This window comes from Diceros bicornis, chromosome 40, assembly GCF_020826845.1.
Source record: "Diceros bicornis minor isolate mBicDic1 chromosome 40, mDicBic1.mat.cur, whole genome shotgun sequence".
NCBI lineage: Eukaryota > Metazoa > Chordata > Mammalia > Perissodactyla > Rhinocerotidae > Diceros > Diceros bicornis.
This window is the reverse complement of record NC_080779.1, coordinates 15,290,607-15,310,818: the sequence shown is the minus strand read 5'-3', so window position 1 is coordinate 15,310,818 and position 20,212 is coordinate 15,290,607. Positions and strand designations below refer to the sequence as shown.

Genomic DNA, 20,212 nt, shown 5'->3' with positions numbered 1-20,212 from the left:
GATTATGAACAATACATGGATGTCCACTCTTACTATTTCCATTAAACACTGTACTGGAGGTTCTAACCAGTCCAACCAGGTAGGAAAAAAAAAAGGTATTCAGATTAGAAAAGAGGAAGGAAAACTGTCTTTATTTGCAGATAATCATCTATGTAGAAAATACAATTCAATCTACAGAAAAGCTATTAGAATTAATAAGTCAGTTTAAGATTAGCAATTATAAGATTAATACTCAAAAACTGATTTATTTCTATGTACTAACAATGAACAATCAGAAACTTGAAATTTAAAAGAACAATTCCATTTAGAATAGTATCAGAAATACGAAATACTTGGAGATAAATCTGACAAAAGATATAAAAGACCATTACACTGAAAACTACAAAATATAGCTAAGAGAACTTAAAGAAGACCTAAATAAATGAAGAAAAATCCATGTTCAGAAGCCTAAATATTAAGGTGTCAATTCTCTCCCAATTGATTTACGCATTTAACACAATCCCAATCAATATTCCAGCAGTCTTTGTTGCAGAAAGTGACAACCTGACTCTAAAATTCATAAGGAAATGTGAAGGGCCTAGAACAGGCAAATCAAGTCTGGAAAAGAACAAAGTTACAGGACTAACACTATCTGTTTCAATAATTATTATAAAGCTACAGTAGTCAAAAGAGTGTGGTACTGGCATCCAGATAGACAAATAAGTTAACAGGAGACACCAGACATAAAACCACCCATGTACAGGCAACTGATTTTCAACAAGTGCAATGACAATGCAGTAGGAAAAGAATAGCCTTTTTAATAAACAGCACTAAAACAACTGGATATCCATACGCAAAAAAATGAACTTGGATCCATACCTTGTGCTATATGTAAAAATTAACTCAAAATGGATCACAGAACTAAATGGAAGACCCAAAACTATAAAACTCTTAGAAGAAAGCAAAGGAGAAAATCTCTGATATCTTGAGTAAGGCAAAGGTTTAGATATAATACCAAAAACATGATCTATAAAAGAACAACCTGATAAATTGGACTTAATCAATTAAAAATGTCTGCTCTTCAAAAGATATTGTTAAGAGAATGAAAATACAAGCCACAGACTTGGAGGAAATCTTTGCAAACACATATCTCCAGAGAACTTATAGCCAGAATATATAAGGAATTCAAATCTCAGTAAGGGAAAAAAATGCAATATAAACATGGGCAAAAGATTTTGAAGAGCCACTTCACCAAAGAAGATATATGGATGGCAAATAAGCACATGAAAAGATGCTCAACATCATTATTCACTGGGGAAATACGAATTAAGATTATGAGATATCACCACACACTTGTTAAAATGGCTAAAATCAAAAAGACTGATCATACCAAGTGCAACAAGGAAGTGGGACTGGGACTCTCATGCACTGCTGGTGGGATATAAAATGGAACAACCACTTTGGAAAACAGGTTAGCAGTTTCTTCAAGTTAAACATACACCTACCATATGATCCAGGCACTCCACTCCTAGGTATTTACCCAAAAGAAAATGAAATATATTTGCATACAAAGTATATCACTTAAAGGTTGATTGTGATAAAGATGTATACTATAAATGTATACGAATGTTCATAGAATTGTGTACATGAATGTTCATAGAAGCTTTATTTATAGCCAAAAACTGGAAACAGCCCACATTTTCAACAACATATGAATGGGGAAACAAATCATGGTATATTTATACACAGGAATACTACTCAGCAATGAAAAGGAATAAACGATTAATACACACAAGATATTAGATGAATCTCAAAGGCATTGTGGTGAGTAAAAGAAACTAGTATCAAAATCATACAGTTCCAAAACTATATACACTGTATGATTTCGTTTATATGACATTCTCAAAAAGAGAAAACTATAGTGATCGAGAACAGATCATTGGTTGCCAGGAGTTAGAAGTGTGGACAGAGGGTGTGACTATAATGGCAAAGCATAAGGGAGTTTTAGGGGGTAATGCGACTGTTCTGTATCCTGATTGTGGTGGTGGTGGTTACACAAATCTATACATGTATTAAAAGTACACATCACAAAAAGCCATAAAAAAAATTTAAGATAGCATACTCTACACACACACACAATCCCTCCCTCCCTCTCTCCGTTGTACCCCGCTGCTTTCATTTTGCAAGGTCATCAGGTAATCACTGAATATCAGATCCTAGAGATCTTTCCCATTCCTTTTTACAAATGCATAATAATAATCCATTACGTGGATGTAAATAATTTATTCAACTACATATGGACTTTTAGGCAGTTTCCAATATTTTTCAATTATTGGAATTTTTCAATTCATAGCAATAATCATGCTATGAATAACCTTGTATTCACATGTCAAAAGTGTATCTTCAGGGTCAATTCCTAGGACTGGGATTCCTAGGTGAAAACTGTAAACGTGTATGTAGTTGTATCAGATATTGTGCCAAATTTCTTTCCCTTAAGGTTTTTTGCATTCCCACCAGCAAGGTGTGAGAATGTGTACTTTCCCACAGCCTCACCAGAGGTGTTATCAAGCTTTTAAACTTGTGCCAATTGGTAAGTGAGAAATGGTATCTTATTTTTTTTCTTAGACAAAAAGGATATGTCAATTTTTAAATAAACTTTTTAAATAACAGCTTTATTGAGATATAATTCACATACCATATAATCTGCCCATTTAAAAGACATAATGCAGTTTTTAGTATATTCACAGAGTTGTTCAATCATCACCACTATCTAATTCCAGAACATTTTCATCACCCCAAAAAGAAACCCCATACTTATTAGCAGTCACTCCCCATTGCTCCCTCCCCCAGCCCTAGGTAACCACTAATCTACTTTCCACCTCTATGGATTTGCCTATTCTGGACATTTCATTTAAATGATTTTTGTGGTCATACATGGTTTTTTGTGACTGGCTTCATCTGCTTAGAATGTTTTCAAGGTTCATCTATGTTTGTAGCATGCATCAGTACTTTATTCCCTTTTATGGCTAAACAAGATTCCATTTTATTTAGCCATTCACCAGTTGACGGGACATTTGAGTTGTTTCTACTTTGCAGCTGTTTTGAAAAATACTTCCATGAACATTCCCGCACAAGCTTTTGTGTGCACGTATGTTTTCATTTCTTTTGCGTATATACCCAGGAGATCATATACCCATATTGCTGGATCATAAAGTAACTTTATATTCAGCATTTTGAGAAACTGCCAGACTGTTTTCCAAAGCAGTTGCACCATCTTATATTCCCAATAGCAACATACAACATTCCAATTTCTCCACATCCTCGCCAACACGTGTCATTACCTTTTTTATTAGAACCATACTAGTGAGTGTGAAGTGGTATCTCATTTTGGTTTTGACCTGTATTTCTCTGATAACTAATGATACTGAACATCTTTTCATATGCTTACTGTATACCTTCTTCAGAAAAATTCAGATCCCTTGTTCATTTTTTAATTGGATTGTCTTTTTCTATTGAGTTGTAAGAGTTCCTTATATATTCTAGATACAAGTCCCTTATCAGATATGTGATTTGCAAACATTTTCTCCCATTCTGTGAGCTGTCTTTTCACTTTTTTGATAGTGTCCTTTGAAGTACAAAACTTTTTCATTTTGATGACGTCCAATGTATCTATTTTCTCTTTTGTTGCTTGTGCTTCTGGTGTCTTATCTACCAGGGAAGCTCAAGTACAAACTCAATGTCTATGGTAGGCTGAATAATGGCTCCCCAAGATGTCCACGTCTTAATCCCCAGAATCTCTGAATGCTACCTTATATGGCGAAAGGGATTTTACAGATGTGATTAAATTAAAGATTTTGAGATATAGGATTATCCTGGATTATCTGGAAGGGTCCAATGTAATCACAGTGGTCTTTATAAGAGGGAAGTAGGAGATTCGAAGGGCAGAAGGCAATCTGACCACGAAAGAAGGAAGTCGGAAAGAAGCAAGTCAGTGGAGTAATGTGAGGAAGGGGCCGTGAGCCAAGGAACACAGGAAGCCTCTAGAAGCCCACAAAGGCAAGGAAACAGATTCTCCCCTGAAGCCTCTAGAAGGAACACAGACCTGCCATCACCTTGATTTTAGAATTCTGCCCTTCAGAACTACGGGAGAATAAATTTTTGTTGTTTTAAGCCACTAAAGTTGGTCAAGTGGTAATGTGCTACAGCAGCAATAGGATACTAATACAGGATCCGAGGTTTTAATTGGGGGCTCGTCACATGGGCATCCTCTGCCTAGCACATTCCAGAAGGAAAGCAGGAGTTTAGCATAAATCACATGTACTTAAGTCTATATATGGAATTTCTATTCTATTCCACTTGTCTATTTATATACCAATACCTTACTTTTTCCAATTATATAATGGCTTAAGAGTATGTTTTATTAATGCTTGTGCTAGTCACACCTCATAACTTTTCTTTTTCAGCATTTTCCTAGCATTCCTACATGTTTATTTTTCCATATGAACTTTAACATCAACTTTTTTAACTCTATAAAAGTTTTATTGGTATTTTTAAATTGCATTTGTGTTAAACTAATGTTAACTTGACAAGAACTGACATCTTCATGATGTTGTGCCCTCCTATTCAAGCACAAGGAATGTCTTTCTACTATTTCAAATCTACTTCTCTGCCTTCAAGAATGTTTCAAGTTTTCCTCAGACTCTGCACGTTTCTTAAGTTTATTCTTAAAACTATTTGTTGTTGTTGTTATTATTATTGATAGCTTTTTGCAATGTCTGAACTTACTTCAAAGAACTTTACAAGTGTTTTCATTAAAAACACACACACACAATATATAAAAATACACACAACTAGAGGAAGCAAGTGTGTGAAATTGTGTGCGAGTGGCCTGTTTGTTGCAAGCAGCCCAAGTCCAGTGGGCATCAATGGATAAGTTTCCTAGGGAAACAGAGACATGGACTACATTCACCAAGCGAGTTCAGTGCAGCTGAGTTAAGATAATTGCTGCTGTAATGCAAATAGCCAAAATCAATAGCTTAAAGCAAAAAAGCATAAGACAATTTCATCTGATAAAGCGTAACATCTATCCCTAATAACTCTTAAAATTAAAATTCTTAAAAATACAAGAAATTTCCTATTATTGAGAACATCTGAGTTCAACCAACTACCACAATCATACTTCATAATGAAACACTTAAGGTATTTCCTTAAAAAGACCAGAAAAAGATAAGGACATCTGCTTTTTCTCCACTCTGCTTTAACATTGTTCTACAGCTCTAGCCAATGCCATAATACATACAAACATACATATTACTATTATGTTGAATAACTAAGTTGTTATTCAATCACTTTGGACCCACAAAAATGGCAATTTCATACAGTTCAGCTTAATACATGTGTTTGTGTGTATGTACACATATACGAAAGGAAAACAAATAGAAACATTATAAAGATGTCGACAAGTTCCAAATTTGTCTAACATTTTAATACAATTCTCATCAAAAAGTCAACAGGAAAGGGGCCGGCCTGGTGGCGCAAGCTGTTAGGTGCGCGCGCTCCGCTGCGCCGGCCCGGGGTTCGCCGGTTCGGATCCCGGGCGCGCACCGACACACCGCTTGTCAAGCCATGCTGTGGCGGCGTCCCATATAAAGTAGAGGAAGATGGGCACGGATGTTAGCTCAGCGCCAGTCTTCCTCAGCAAAAAGAGGAGGACTGGCATCAGATGTTAGCTCAGGGCTGATCTTCCTCACAAAAAAAAAAAAGTAGAAATTTTAAGTTTTCCTCAAAAATGATTTTAGGGTTCATAGGAAATAAAAACAAGATAGACAAAAAATGCTTTTGAAAGAATAATAACTTAGGGGGAGGGGATGACTTGCCAAGCCAGCTAATAAAATGGACAAAGATGTAGTACTTAAAATAAATTTAAAACAGAAATATACATTTGCGAGGGAAAAAAATCAAGAAACAGACCCAAGTATATAACAGAATTTGCATGAAAAGGAAACATTGTACATAATTCAGTAAGTGGTGTTAAGGTAACTAACCATTTGAGAAAAACAGATTCCCTACCTGATACCAAGAGACTCTTAAGAACTAGAGATTTGCATTTAAAAACAGAAGCAGGAAGATAATATTGGTGAATATATAAACTTAACACACAGGGCTTTTCAGGCATAACAAAAAAGGCAAAAACCATAAGGAAAAAGAATGACAGATTTGGCTAATAAGTTTTAAAATAATAATAATAAATAGAAAATTAAAACATAAAAAATGTAAATGCAAAAGGAAGCAGAAAAATATGAAATCCTTAATTAAGCATTCAAGTCAAAAAGAAAAATTCAAACACCAATGGAAAAATTGAAAAAAGATATGATCAAACAATACGAAAGAAATACCAATGGCCAGCAAATGTATAAAAGTGTTCAGTCTTACTAGCAATTTGTTTTTGGCGTCTGGCATTGTACTAAGAGTTTTACACTCACTACCTCAGTAAATCTTTGCAATAACTCAATGAGAGAGGTGCTATTTTTATCCCAACTGTATGGATAGTGAAACTGAGACAGGAAGTGGTCAATCACACTTAACCTAATGTCACCCAGTCAGAAAGCAGAGGATAGCCAGAGCCCAGAGCCACACTCTGAATCACTTTTCTAATTCCCAACTTATTAGCTCTTGGAGTCCCAGGCAAGGCCATGAATTCTCTCTCATTAACTTAGATAACTCAGTTTTGGTATGTTCTTCCTACACCAACTCCTTACCATGCACAGCAGAATGATGACTCCCAGAATCCTTTCCTCATGGACACACATTTTGACTCAGGTCGATATGTACAATACTGCCTAGGGTCACCCAGAGTTTCTCGAGGTTATGTGAATCTCAGTGCACCAGCTGGAGCTCTACCCCTCCTTCTCTCTCTGAACTTGAGACATTTCACACCTAACTCCATTACTCAAACATGGTATGAAACCAAGGTTAAGAAACACTAGTAATTTTTTAAAATCAATTAAAACAATGTGATAACTTTTCTTGCCAGATGGGCAAGGATTTTTTTTTTTTTTTTTTTTTTTTTGGTGAGGGAGATCAGCCCTGAGCTAACATCCATGCCAATCCTCCTCTTTTTATTTTTTTGCTGAGGAAGACTGGCCCTGAGCTAACATCCGTGCCCATCTTCCTCCACTTTATGTGGGACGCCGCCACAGCATGGCCTGACAAGCAGAGCATCGGTGCGTGCCCGGGATCTGAACCCGTGCCGCAAGCAGCCGAGTGCGCGCACTTAACCGCTACGCCATGGGGCCGGCCCCTGGCAAGGATTTAAAAGAAGGGTAATGGCCAGTGTGGGAAAGTGGGCACCTTCACACGGTATTGTTGAAATGTGAATAGATAGTTTTCTTCAAAGGCAATTTGGCAATATCTATCTTTTAAGTGGGGAGCAGGGGGAAAAGGAAGAGAGAGGAGAAGGAAATAGAAACTAGAACACTGATGGCTGATGTTGGTTCTTTCTACTTGATAGATGACAGAAATTTTTCTCCATTTACTCATCTGTATTTTATAATTTGTTTCATTTTTACAATCAACAAGAATTTCTTCTGAAATTAAAAAATTTTTCCCAAACCAACCTCTAAATTGTATGCAGAATTATTATATATTATACTGTCCCATTTTACTGGAGATTAAAGTCATGTATTACACTATCACAAACAAGCACCCCCCAGGGGTACTGACAGCCATGGAGGAATTGAGATAAGCCATGCAACAATTAGCGCAGTGCTTGAGATAAAAGTATTTGATAAACATTAGCCATCATCAAGTAATTATAGGCATTACCAATTATAGGCAATAACTGCTTACATAATATATTCCTGAAATGGTAAAAAATAAAACTTGTATAAATATTATCATTTCATATACTTTTTCTTCATTCTGGTTCATCTTTAATTGGTTATGGTTTACTGTTTCTCCTACCAAAAGAGAACTCAATGTATTGAACTCCCTAAAATGCTAGGTCCAGAAAGAGCATGACCTGGCCCTTAACCTCCAGAAGCATGATCCTATATAAGTATAAATAAACCCAGATGCAGTCAGGAAGGAACAGACAATATTCAGAAATTATTTTCTATTTACAAAAGTCTCTAGGATTCCAATAAAATAAGATCTAAACATCTTCTTCTTTCTTACATCTTCCTTCAACACGATTCTCAGTAACCTATTTTCACACCCAGCCATAACCCAGGAGAATCCCCCAGTGCAGTGAGGTAAACCTCCAAATATGAAGTAACTCCCCTACATGTGAAACATAACTACTGCTGCACTGGCTCTGAAAAGAGAAATTACATCCTGGTAATTTCTAACCACTACTTCATTCCCCATTTGCAAATCAAGAAGCAATACTTCAGATGAGCCAATGTCACCAACTCACAGAAGCATTTTTTAAAGTGGTCCAGTTTGAAGAGCCCACTGCCCTCTCTTATATACTGTTCTACCAAATAATTTTTGAGACGACAAACTTAAACCATATCTCAAAGCTCTTTATAAACACAGTTAAGTTTTAGAGAGCACCTTTGTATCACAGATAATTCCCTAGAAAATCTTCTGCTTCCGATTTAATCATTCCCAAAAAAGAAAATCCAAGTAGGGCCCTTGCCATACCATGAATACAAACTGCTAATTAATTTGTATCAGTACAAGTGGCTTAGGCTATTTCTCAACCTTTACTGTTGAGACAGTTTTTCACTAGCACATGCTTTGATCCAAATGTAATACTATAACTATATAGAAAAAAATTAGTTTTAAGAACCAAAGTTGAACTGTCATATCAGTTTGCAGTCATAACTGATTTAGAAAATAGTCACAAATTGTTAGAACTTAAGAGGGCTTAAAATACATTTCATTTTACAGGCAAATAACCTAAGGAAATACTTTAAGCATGTAGAATTTTTTGTTTCAAATAGAATATGTTTCTTTTATCAAAAACTACATGTTCACAACTCTCAGTCATACAATGATTGAAATCATTTGTTCAAAAATGCAGGTTTGGTTTACAACACCACCAAAAAGAATAAAATATCCAGGAATAAATCTAATAAGCAAGGAGGTTAAAGACCCATACACTGAAAACTACAAAATGTTGTTAAAAGAAATTAAAGAAGACATACTACGTAAATGGAAAGACATTCCATGTTCAGGACTGGAAGATTTAACACTGTTAAGATGTCAATACTACCAAAGAAATCTACAGGTTCAATGCAATCCCTATCAAAACCACAACAGCATTTTTTGCATAAATAGAAAAATCCATCCTAAAAGCCATACAGAATCTCAAGGGACCCCAAATAGCCACATGAATTTTGAAAGAGAAGAACAAAGTTTGAGGTCTCACATGTTCTGATTTCAAAACATATAACAAAGCTATAGTAATCCAAACAGTGTGGTACTGGCATAAAGAGAGACAAATGGACCAATAGAATGGAATACAGAACCCAGAAATAAACTCTCATATATATGGTTACATGATCTTCATACAAGGGTTCCAAGACCATTCAATGGGGAAAGCACCGTCTCTTCAACAAATGGTGCTGGGAAAACTGGATATTCACAAGCAAAAGAACGAATCTGGACCCTTATCTTACATCATATACAAAAATTAACTCAAAATGGATTGAAGAACAAAATGTAAGACCCCAAACTGTAAAACTCCTAGAAGAAAACATAGGGGAAAAGCTCCATGACACTGGATTTGGCAATGTTTTCCTGAATATGAAATCAAAAGCACAGGCAACAAAAGCAAAAATAGACAAATGGGACTACATCAGACTTAAAAACTTCTGTGCATCACAGGACACAAGCAACAGAGTAAAAAGGCAACCTATGGAAAGGGAGAAAATATTTGCAAATCATGTATCTGATGAGGGGTTAATATCCTGAATATATAAAGAACTCCTACAAATCAACAACAAAAATAACCAATGAAAAACCAGGCAATAAACAGATAGTTCTCTAAAAAAGATATACAAATAGCCAACAAGTATATGAAAAGATGCTCAATATCACTAATTACTACACAAATGCAAATCAAAACCACAATGAGATATCACCGCACATCCATTAGGAAGGCCACTAAAAAAAAAAGAAAGAAAATAACAAGTGCTGGCGAGAATGTGGAGAAACTGAACCTTTGTGCACTGTTGGTAGAACTGTAAAATGGTGCAGCTGCTATGGAAAACAGTGTGGCAGCTGCTCAAAAAATTAAAAATAGAACTACCATATGATCCAGCAATCCCACTTCTGGGTATATACCCAAAAGAATTAAAAGTAGGATCTTGAAGAGCCATTTGCATACTCATGTTCACAGCAGTATTATTCACAATAGCCAAGAAGTGGAAGCAATCTAAATGTCCACTGATGGATAAACAAAATGGAAGAATGGTATATACACATACAAGAGAATATTACTCAGCCTTAAAAAGGAAAGAAATCTTGTCACATGCTAGAACACCTTAAGGACATAAACCTTAAGGACATTATGCTAAGTGAAATAAGCCAGTCACAAAAAGACAAATCCTACATGATTCCACTTATGTGAGGTAAATCAAGCAGTCAAATTCATAAAAACAAAGTAGAATGGTGGTTGCCAGGGGCTGGGGGGGAGAGAGACATGAAGAGTTGCTGTTTAATGGGTACAGAGTTTCAGTTACACAGATGAAAAAGTTCTGGAGATCTGTTGCACAATGGCGTGAATATACTTAACACTACTGAACTGTACACTTAAAAATGGTTAAAACTAAATTTTATGTTATGTGTTTTTTACCACAATTATATAGAAATAAATGAACAAATAAAGCACGTTTGACATTCTATCATGACAGACCATGTCAAGGATCCTCTTAGACCTTAGGCGTGTTTCAGACCTTTGCCCTAAGTGCTGTACGCAACAAAATGAATCAAGCAAAGAGTTAGGGCTTTCTAAAAATCCTTCTAAAGCAATCACACAGGAATGAAAGAAAAACTAATCTAGGACCACAGACAAAACTAATGACCACCTAATCCCAAAACACCCATGTAAGAAAGAACAAAACAGCAGAAATGAACTTCTTCTGGAGCTCTTGAAGCTCTAACAGAAGTCTGAAAGAGATTTCCCCACTGTCAAAAGCTGATGCCACCACCAGCCTCTGGATTATCTCCAGTTCCTTTTAATCCAGGGCCAGTTTCCGAGAATATTCCACATGTCAGACTAACTCGTCACACCAATCTAGAACTAAAGAGTATTCACAGAATGCAACATAACTTAATCTTAACCTAAGCAACATACCACCAGGTACCTCAATCATCAACAGCAAAGAGTCAGTAGCTTCCAATACCAAATACCTGTTTCCTGGATTATCCATTCATGCGTTTTTTTTTTAAGACTGTGCATGATCCAGAACAGCCTGTGATCATTTTAATGGTTAACAAGTTGATAGAAAATGACAGGGCTGTTTGTGGCTGTTAAAAAAAAACAACTGCACTTCGCTTGAATACTTAATACACTGGTTTTCCATGAACTGGCAGGCAGGTCTACTCCTTCTCCAGGTGGTATCCAATACAACAAAATCTACTACCTTAACTACTCATTCAGGATTACATAGCTTGGCTCTAGGGACAGATGGCTTGGGATAGAATCCTGGCTCAACTATCTACCAGCTCTGTTACCTTGGGAATATTACTTAACTTCTCTCTACCTGTTTCATGATCTATAAATTGGGGGGTTTTGAGGATGTGAAATCTTAAAATCCAAAAGTTACAAAAATGATGGCTTCAATAAGTGTATATTACTCATTTTAGTTACAAGGGAAGCAACATGTAGGGAAGAAAAAAGTGGTGTCACCCTATATCCTATTATAGCAGAATTCCTAATGACACCAACATCTGAGTTTAGAATTTTACCTGTACTTTTGACTCTCAACCCAGGTCTTGGGTATGAGAAGGGGAAGATAAGGTCATTTTATGCAAACCTTCATTTAAAACTGAATGCCTCCTAAGTACACACTGCAGATGTTGACAGAGGTTCTGCCCTGCAAAAATTCCAATCTCGGGTGAAGAATGACACCCATAAAATAACTTAAGTAGTTAAACAAGGCAGTACACAATTACGTGTCAAAATGAATGACAGATAAGTAACAAAGACAATGCAAATTCAGAGAGGAGATTGGGATCAGAAGACTGAACAGAAATGGAGAAAGTTGGGAGGTGAGAGGCTACTGCATTCCTCAGGCTGGAGGCTGTGGGAAAGCTGACCAAGAGAGTTAACAGGCACTGACACTACTTGGTAAAGGGTCAAAAATGAGACCAATGTGGCAGAGAGAATAATCATGGCATTAACAAAAACTGAGAAACTGGATGTGGCATAAGAGAGAATTCTGCCCTGGACATGTGCAGTGTGTGCTGGTGGCTAGACATGCATACAAAGGAAGATATCCAATGGGCAGCTAGACAGCAGTGACTGACAACTGACAACGAAGGCAGGATGATAACCAAGAAGTACAAAGTCACAGAAACGCAGGGAGAAAAGTTCCAAGAAGCGGTTATCAACAGTGCCTGATGCTGCTTACCACAGATAGTGAGGAAAAATTCAGCCACAGAAAAGAGGCCTCTCAGTCACGCAAGGCCAATCAGACAGCTCAAGCCACATGCAGATGAAGGGGAATTTCTAAAATACTGTCAAGCACCCAGCAATGATTTAATTTTTCCCCAAGAGTCGTTTGGCTTATTACTACTCCGGATGATAACAAATTAGATGATTTTACATCTACTCCCAAAAGCTGATCTTTTTGGCAGGTGTCTAATGAGGATCTGCTGCAAGGATTATAAAGAGGAGGAAAATAGTCATTAGCAAGAGAAAGAGAGGACACACTTTTTGCAGCTACAGGATTCCAATGCTCCTGGCAGTATCGAACAGCTTAAAAGCAGGCAACAAGAGTTCATTAGTGAAGCAATATTAACTAAGTAATATTCTACTTAGTAGGCCCTAAAGAGTAGCCACACTCTACCCCCATACGAAGGATTAAAACATCTCACTCTTAAGAAAATCACTTTTTAAAATATTTTACATACATCTTTATAATGTAAAATAGAAAAAATCCATTCTACCATCCTAAGACAAATCACCTGACCAAATTAGGTTTTTATCTCTTTTTTTCTGGCCTTTATTCCTAAGCACTTTGTTCATATGCTTTGTGGATAAAACACTTATGTACACTCGTGCTGCACTTCTGTCACAAATACAGCTTAAAACAAAAATTTGTGCATGAAACTAAAGTATCTGGCAAACAAATTTAAAAGTCCTAATAAAGACTGTCAAACTTCGCCCTGCTGTTAATAGCCAATTAATGATAATACATGTGACACAAATTTAAATTGTCATGGACTAAATCATATTCCTGAAAATTTATCTAAGTTTATATTTACTAGATACACAAAATGCAGCTTTTTATTTATAATAAATTAAAAGACAACCAGGCATTCCAAAAAACCATTTCACAATAAAACTATATTACATGATATATGATGCTTTTTTAAAAAGCTCTTATTTGCTGGTCATACTGGGCTGATTTATACATCAAAATACTACTAAGAAGTATATGTTTAATATATACACATATATATTTTCAATATGTATTTTAATATATTTTCACTACACACACACCTATTTTCACTATTCTCAATATCTGGGTCTTAGCTTCAGGAAAAATCTTGACACTAGTCCAAAATAAGTGAGTTATTGATAGTAATTCTAGTACCTTCTACCTTTGGCAACTCTTTCCAAGTCCTTACAAACCGTAGAGCTCAGCCAAAACATTCTCACAGGTCCCTTTTCTCTGAACTAGTGAGAACACACACCCAAAGATCAGTCAAGATGGATGTTAAGATACAGGAAGGTTAAGACAAGGCATAGCTCATGCTTCTGACTTAAGAAAATTAACAACATCTAGTCCAAGCATGAAAAACTGAATTAGGTAATCTTGCTATTTCCGCTACTTTTCTTCAGGAGACAATGAGTTTTATTTTGTTTTGAAGATTTTCTAGTGAAATTCTGCTGCAATGGAGGAAAAATACACAGAATACTCAGAGAACCATCATACATTACCACAATTGCAGGTAAATCTTAACTCTGAAAAATTAAACTAGTTTATACTATAAAATAAACAAAAAAAATCCTCAGGGTGTAAATGGACAAAATGAATTCAGCTACCTTCAGAAATCTGCCCAGACTGAAAAAACTCAACAGCACCCTTTTGGGGCAAATGTTGTATTTGTGCCCATCAGATGCCAAACTCATGGTATCACAATCGCGTAAGAAAATCAATCTCATTTCTCCTACTCAGTCAAACAAAAACAATACTAGAATTTGATCAGCAAAAAGGCTGAAAGCACAGGCTATATTTGATTAGAACCAGATCCATTTATGATAGGCACAGGCCTATGTTCTGTATTAGTATAACTACCATCGATATCTTGAATAGCTAGTTTGTACATTCAAATTGTTCATACAGACACGACATGGGCCACAAAAGATGTCTGATTCTGCCAGGACCACTGGCTGATTCAGCCACATCTTTTCATACTTTACACTCTGGCATGTATACTCCTCACCTGACCCTTACATTTACTGGTATTAGAGAGGTGCACTAAAACTTATTAACTATATAAATGGGAATGTAGCAAACATAATTTAAGCTGACATTCCTCAAACAAGAGATTTGTTTACTTAACTATAGACAGAATTAGCATATAAGATGGCTGTTGGAAAAATAAGTACAAGGATAATACAAACAATGTTTTATCAGACTCAACTATTATTTTATTTCCCTGTGCTGATGGCCCATGAAGATACTCATTGACTCAAACAAATGTTAAACACTTACTGTATGCCTGGTACTGTGCAAGGTAAGCAAAGGAACAGAAAAGAAGGACACAATACCTGCCAAGAACTATTTTAACTCGAGGAGACATGCACATTAAATTATTGTACTATTTTAGGTTTACTGGACACCAACTACATGCCAGACTGTGCTGGGCACCATGGACACACACAAGAACAATCAACTAACTGCAGATCTGTAACCTATGATGAACCAAGACAACCCCAGGCCTGACTGGTCCTAAGGCAGCAATATTATATTCTGGAAATAATCTTGCCTCTGTCAATTAATCCTTTCTACAGATGGCAGTTCTTTGAACAATTTCCACCTATGCTAACCCAGACTAAGGTTGCTTAGAAAGCTAAATGAGGGAATGTAATGTCTTGGACAAAAATAAAGAAACAGTAAACTAAAGTACATTTGCACTTTAACATTAATTTGGTTTGCATTTGCTGTTGCATTCAATAACAATAAAAAGCAAGTGACTTTAGCCGTCAAACAGAACATCAACCCTACAGTTACTGTGGCAAGAAATGATTTTCTCGTGGTGGCAGCTTAGTGTGAAACAGAAGCTAAACCAACAAGTTTTGCTTAGCTTTTTAAAAACCATTCACTTTTAGTGATTTCTTCATGAAGGTTCTGTGACCACTCATTTCCCGAAGCTCAAAAACAGGTAGTGCCAACAAAATTACAGATTTGGTCTTCTAAGTTACAAAATAATTTTTAACCCTGTAAAAGTACCGGTTTTACACTCATACAATACTAACGGGCATTGTTAAATAGAGGCCAGCCCTTAGCTCTAAGTTATAGATCAAGGTTTGCAAACCAGAAACTTGACATTTGTTTTTAAAGTCTTTCACTTTAATGATAATGACACTCAATTACCTGTCTTAAGTAAAAAAATGTAAACAGACTTTCAAAAGCTTCCTATAGAGCCAAACAGAATTGTATTTTCTCTCTCTCTCTCTCTATACATACATAGACAGAAAAAATTGGTAGCTAAAAAATCATCAGTATTGCAAAGCGATACTGGAGAGAGAAGCTGAAGAAAGACGATTCCTCTCCAAGAAATGTTTGCACAAATTCAAAGTAAAATTTTGTAAGCTGTGTTTTAAAGCCTTTCCACCAGTCTCGCTATTCTTACTACGACGTTTTAAAGTGAGCTCTATTTGCATGCCGTTATTAAAACCGCAACCAAGCAAAGAAAAAGTCCTAAAATTTGCCTATTAACAGCAATCGAGTCTAAAAATATGGCCCCCCCTGCAGAGTGGGCCAAGTGGCAAGAATATACGAGAACTCAGGAAGTTTTGAAATGGCAGTGACAGGAGACAAGAGGGCAGACAAGGGGAAGGAATCACGGGGAACAAGAGCAACTCCGTGCGACCAGCGCCGCGAGTTGGCAACCGAACTGCAAGTTCCCGGCGCGGGACGGGACTCGACCGAGCAACTTGGCGCCGGCCGGAGCCCCGCGCCGCGGCCCTCGTCCCCGGTCGCAGCCCGGCAGCGGCCTCCGCGGGGGCGCGGTGACAGCCGCGGGGCCGGGCCTGGAAGAAGCCGGCCGGCTGGCACCCACCTTCCTTCTCGGCCCGCGCCGCGGCCACGACGAGGGTCAGCACCAGGTGCAGCGCTCCCAGGAGGCCGGCGGCCGCGCTCCGCGGGCCCCCGCCGCGGCCGGCCGCGGGCTCCAGACCGGCCCCGGCGGACGTGGAGGCGGCAGCGGCGCCTGCCGCTCCTCCTCCCGCCCGCTTCCCCATCTCTGCCGGCCGGGGGCCGCCGCGCTCGACGTCCGGCGCGGCCCTTCTGGGCTAGGCGGCGGCGGCGCGGGAGCCGTGGTCCGGGCTCTGGCTGCGGCGCCGGGGGCGAGAGCGGTTCCAGGCCCAGGGCTCGGGCTCCGGGCGTGGGTCCGGGTCCCTGCGTGCGTGTGAGCGAGAGTGTCAGTCACGGCCTCGGCCTCGGCATCGCCTACGAGGAGTCGAAGCGGAAAGGCCGCGGGTCAAGCACGGCGGGCGGCCATACTGGAAACGGGCACGAGCCGTGGGCTCTGGGCGCTGGCCTGCGAGGGGCGGGGCGCAGCCCTGGGCACCGCCCCCGCCGTGCCGTCACCTGGGCGGCCCGCAGGTCAGTCTGTCCGCGCCGGAGTCCGTGGGACCGAGCTCCTCGCCCCGCTCTTGGAGCCCCACGGCTTCACTGGCCAGGCGCGACAGGGGCAACACAACACCAACCCGTCACCGCTGCCCCGCGGGGGAGGAGGAAGGAGGCGGGCTCGGGCCCGGCCGCCAGGACTTATGATGGCGGCTCACGCTTCGCGGAGGCAGTGACGGCGATCACGTGGAAACGAGGCGGCCTCGCTGCGCAGCCGCTCTGGTGGGTGGGCGGGGCTGGGGGGGCCGCTGCGGGGCGTTGGGGAGGCTCGGCCGCTGCACCGGTGCGGAGAGAAGCTCCGCATCTGGGGCGCTGCACTGATTGAGCCTTCTGGAGGGCTGAGTGTGCATCCGGACCTCGAGGCCCCGCGCTGAAAATCCATTCCAGTGACTCCTGGTGGCACCTCCGCCTCTCAGCTGTTTCGAGAATACCGCGGGCCTGATTCAGTTCCTAGTGCCGCTTCCTTGAGGACGGTGACCTGCTCTATTCATCTTTGTATCCTTGAAGACACAGTACCCTGCAGCGCTTAATGGAATCCTCTTGCCTGTGGATTGTGTCCACTTTGCTGCGGGAAAACCCTCTGCTGTGTGTGTATTAAGCAGCAGTGACCCTGGAGGGAGAGGGCATACTGTTCTTTAGAAAAGTGTCCAGGGACCGTGCTGGCTTTCTCCGTCTTGGAATGATTCTTAAGACGTTTTATTCACATATTTCCTTCAAGACCCAAATCAAATGCCGTCTCCTTTAGTCTCCTTCATGAAGCCATCTCATGCCTCTTAGATGCTCTTTCCATCTTACGTTGAGGTTGTTGGTGTGCGTGGCTGTTCTCTACAAAACTTAATTTAAGCTCCTTGAGAGAGTCCCTCTTTACTCATCTTAGTAACTTCCCCTAACTCCTAATTTAATAACTATCTTAGTAACTTCCCTTGACTCCAGAGCCATTTACTTATGCTTAGAAGTATTTGTTGAGTGAATCAATGTATTTTTAAGGCCGAGTCCACCCCTAATATGTCTAAGAGGAAACTGCATAGGAAAATAAGATTTCAGAAAGACTTACAAAAGGAATTCAAAGTGCTACCGTATGCAGTAGTCTTCTCTGTCAAGCAAGTACTGAAGTTTATTTGTAAATTATGTTTTTAAATGACCTTACCCTAAGGATTTTGAAAAGCAGTTTTATTTTTCTGAATATTAGTGTTAAAATTGAGTAATCAAATTTTGTTCTTGATATAATGAAATAGGAATTGTTATTATCTCTAAGTGAGCTTTTCCGTATTTGTATATGCTTAAGGCAAGGGATTTCTGGAAGGCTTTTAACTCGCTGAAGAATTCAAGCCCAAGGATAAGTAACCTGAGTGCCTTAGCTGGGTCAAAGCTTACCTTCCAATGTGCAGCACAAGGAGTCGGTAACCCTTCCCCCATTACCAGGTTTCAGAGCAGACAAGCGTCTCCAACCATGAAATGCTCAGGTTCTCTTACACAGCAATCAACCACTTCCTCTGATTAGCCTGAGGCTCAAGAGCCCCATGGGAAATAACTTGCCTATGCCTATAATTGGAGCTTAGATGTATATAGACATGTTTGATTGGAGGCAGATTTCCTATGAAGCTAATGAAGCTTAAGCTTTAGGGCCTGTCTCTTGCATAAATTCCTTCCAAGGCCCTGCACCTAAATGTGTATTTATAAGCTTGTATTCTTGTTCTGAAAGGGGTCCCCCCAATAGTTGTGTAAGCTTTTAGGGCCCCACCATACCTGAACCTCCCCTGTGCCTGATGGACATTGGAAGCTGGAGGGGTGGTGATGGAAGTTCATTCCCAGGAAAGAACAGTAAGACTGCTGGGAGAATAATGATAACAGAAGAAGGGCTCTTACTAGACAGCTTGGTGAACTGTGTGTTGGAGAACACCTGGAGCTGAGCCATCATCATCCCATCACCTCTTCCCCTGCAACACCCATGGGCCTTGGGAAAAAGACAGCTATGAGTTAAAACTGAAGGAACTATCACCAAGCACCCTGCTGATGTTCTGATTAGCTCCCTTTCTGAGAATTAGAGAGACCTGGGTGGAGGCAGGCTATTTAGCTGGCAGAATCAGGGAAAACCCACTAAAACCAGCAGTTCTCAAAGTGCCATCCTCAGACCAGCACCATCAGCATCACCTGAGAACTTGTTAGAAATGCAAATTAGCAGGCCACATCCTAGACCTGTGGAATCAGAAACCCTGGGTTGAGGTCCAACAATCTGTGTGTTAACAAGCTCCTTGGGTGTTTCTGACACGCGCTCAAGTTTGAATACTGTTGTACTACATTGATATATGCCAGGAACTACAAGCTGTTGGGACACCCTCCTCATCGTCTACTCACTTGCTCTCTACTCAGATTAGTAAACTACCATTGGAAGCAGAGTTAAAAGGGACTCAGGTGAATTTGGGCTTAAATCCTAGCCCTGCCTTTATTAGCTGTATGATGCTAGGCAAATTACTCAACTTTTCTGGCCTGTTTCCTTACCTGTAAAATATCTAATAAATTTGGGGAGATTAAGCAATGTATGTTTGTAAACATACAGAATAGTGTCTGGCACATAGTAGGAGATTGTAAAAGGTATCTGTTATTGAGTACCTACTTTTTTCAAAACACCATATTAGGCACAGTGAGAATTTCAAAGATCATTGATTGATTTATACTCCCACTTCATTCCACAAAATATTTGAGGAGGCTTACAAGAATACTTTCATTATAATAAAAATATATATGAATTAAAATTTGGGACCAGGAGGGGAAAATCCTGTTGGATTCCCCAGGGCTGTATCTCACTGGCTCCCTAGATGAATGCACGTGGTCTCCTGGTATTCAACTATCTATACTCTTCCAAGTCCCAACTTTATATCACCAGCCAGACCTCACTGTCTCTATTGCTGTTCCCACTCAGGCATCTAATAGACATCTTAAACTCACATGAACTCCTAATTTTCTCCCCAAACCTGCTCCACCCACAGTTTTTCCTATCTCCAGGGCAACTCCAACCATACAGTTGCACAGGCCAAAAACCTAGGATTCAGTCTTTACTCATCTCCAGATATATCCAGAATCTAACCACTTCTCACCACCTCCGTGGTCCATGCTGGTATGAGCCCCATCATCTTCTGCCTGGATTTCTACAAGAGCTTCCTAACAGATTTCCCTGTTTCCAACTATAAAAGGAAAAT

The 20,212-nt window shown here is 39.4% G+C and overlaps 1 protein-coding gene across 2 annotated transcripts in view; it reads right to left on the bottom strand.

The window, feature by feature from the left end:
• Positions 1 to 17,092, bottom strand: part of TMEM131 (transmembrane protein 131) — a 221,740-nt gene extending 204,648 nt beyond the window's left edge. For both annotated transcript variants that reach the window (XM_058534507.1, XM_058534508.1), the window contains exon 1: positions 16,447 to 17,092. In XM_058534507.1, coding sequence (XP_058390490.1) covers positions 16,447 to 16,627 — 181 coding nt within the window. In that variant the 5' untranslated portion in view covers positions 16,628 to 17,092. The remainder of the gene's footprint in view (positions 1 to 16,446) is intronic.
• Between the last annotated feature and the right edge of the window lie 3,120 nt (positions 17,093 to 20,212).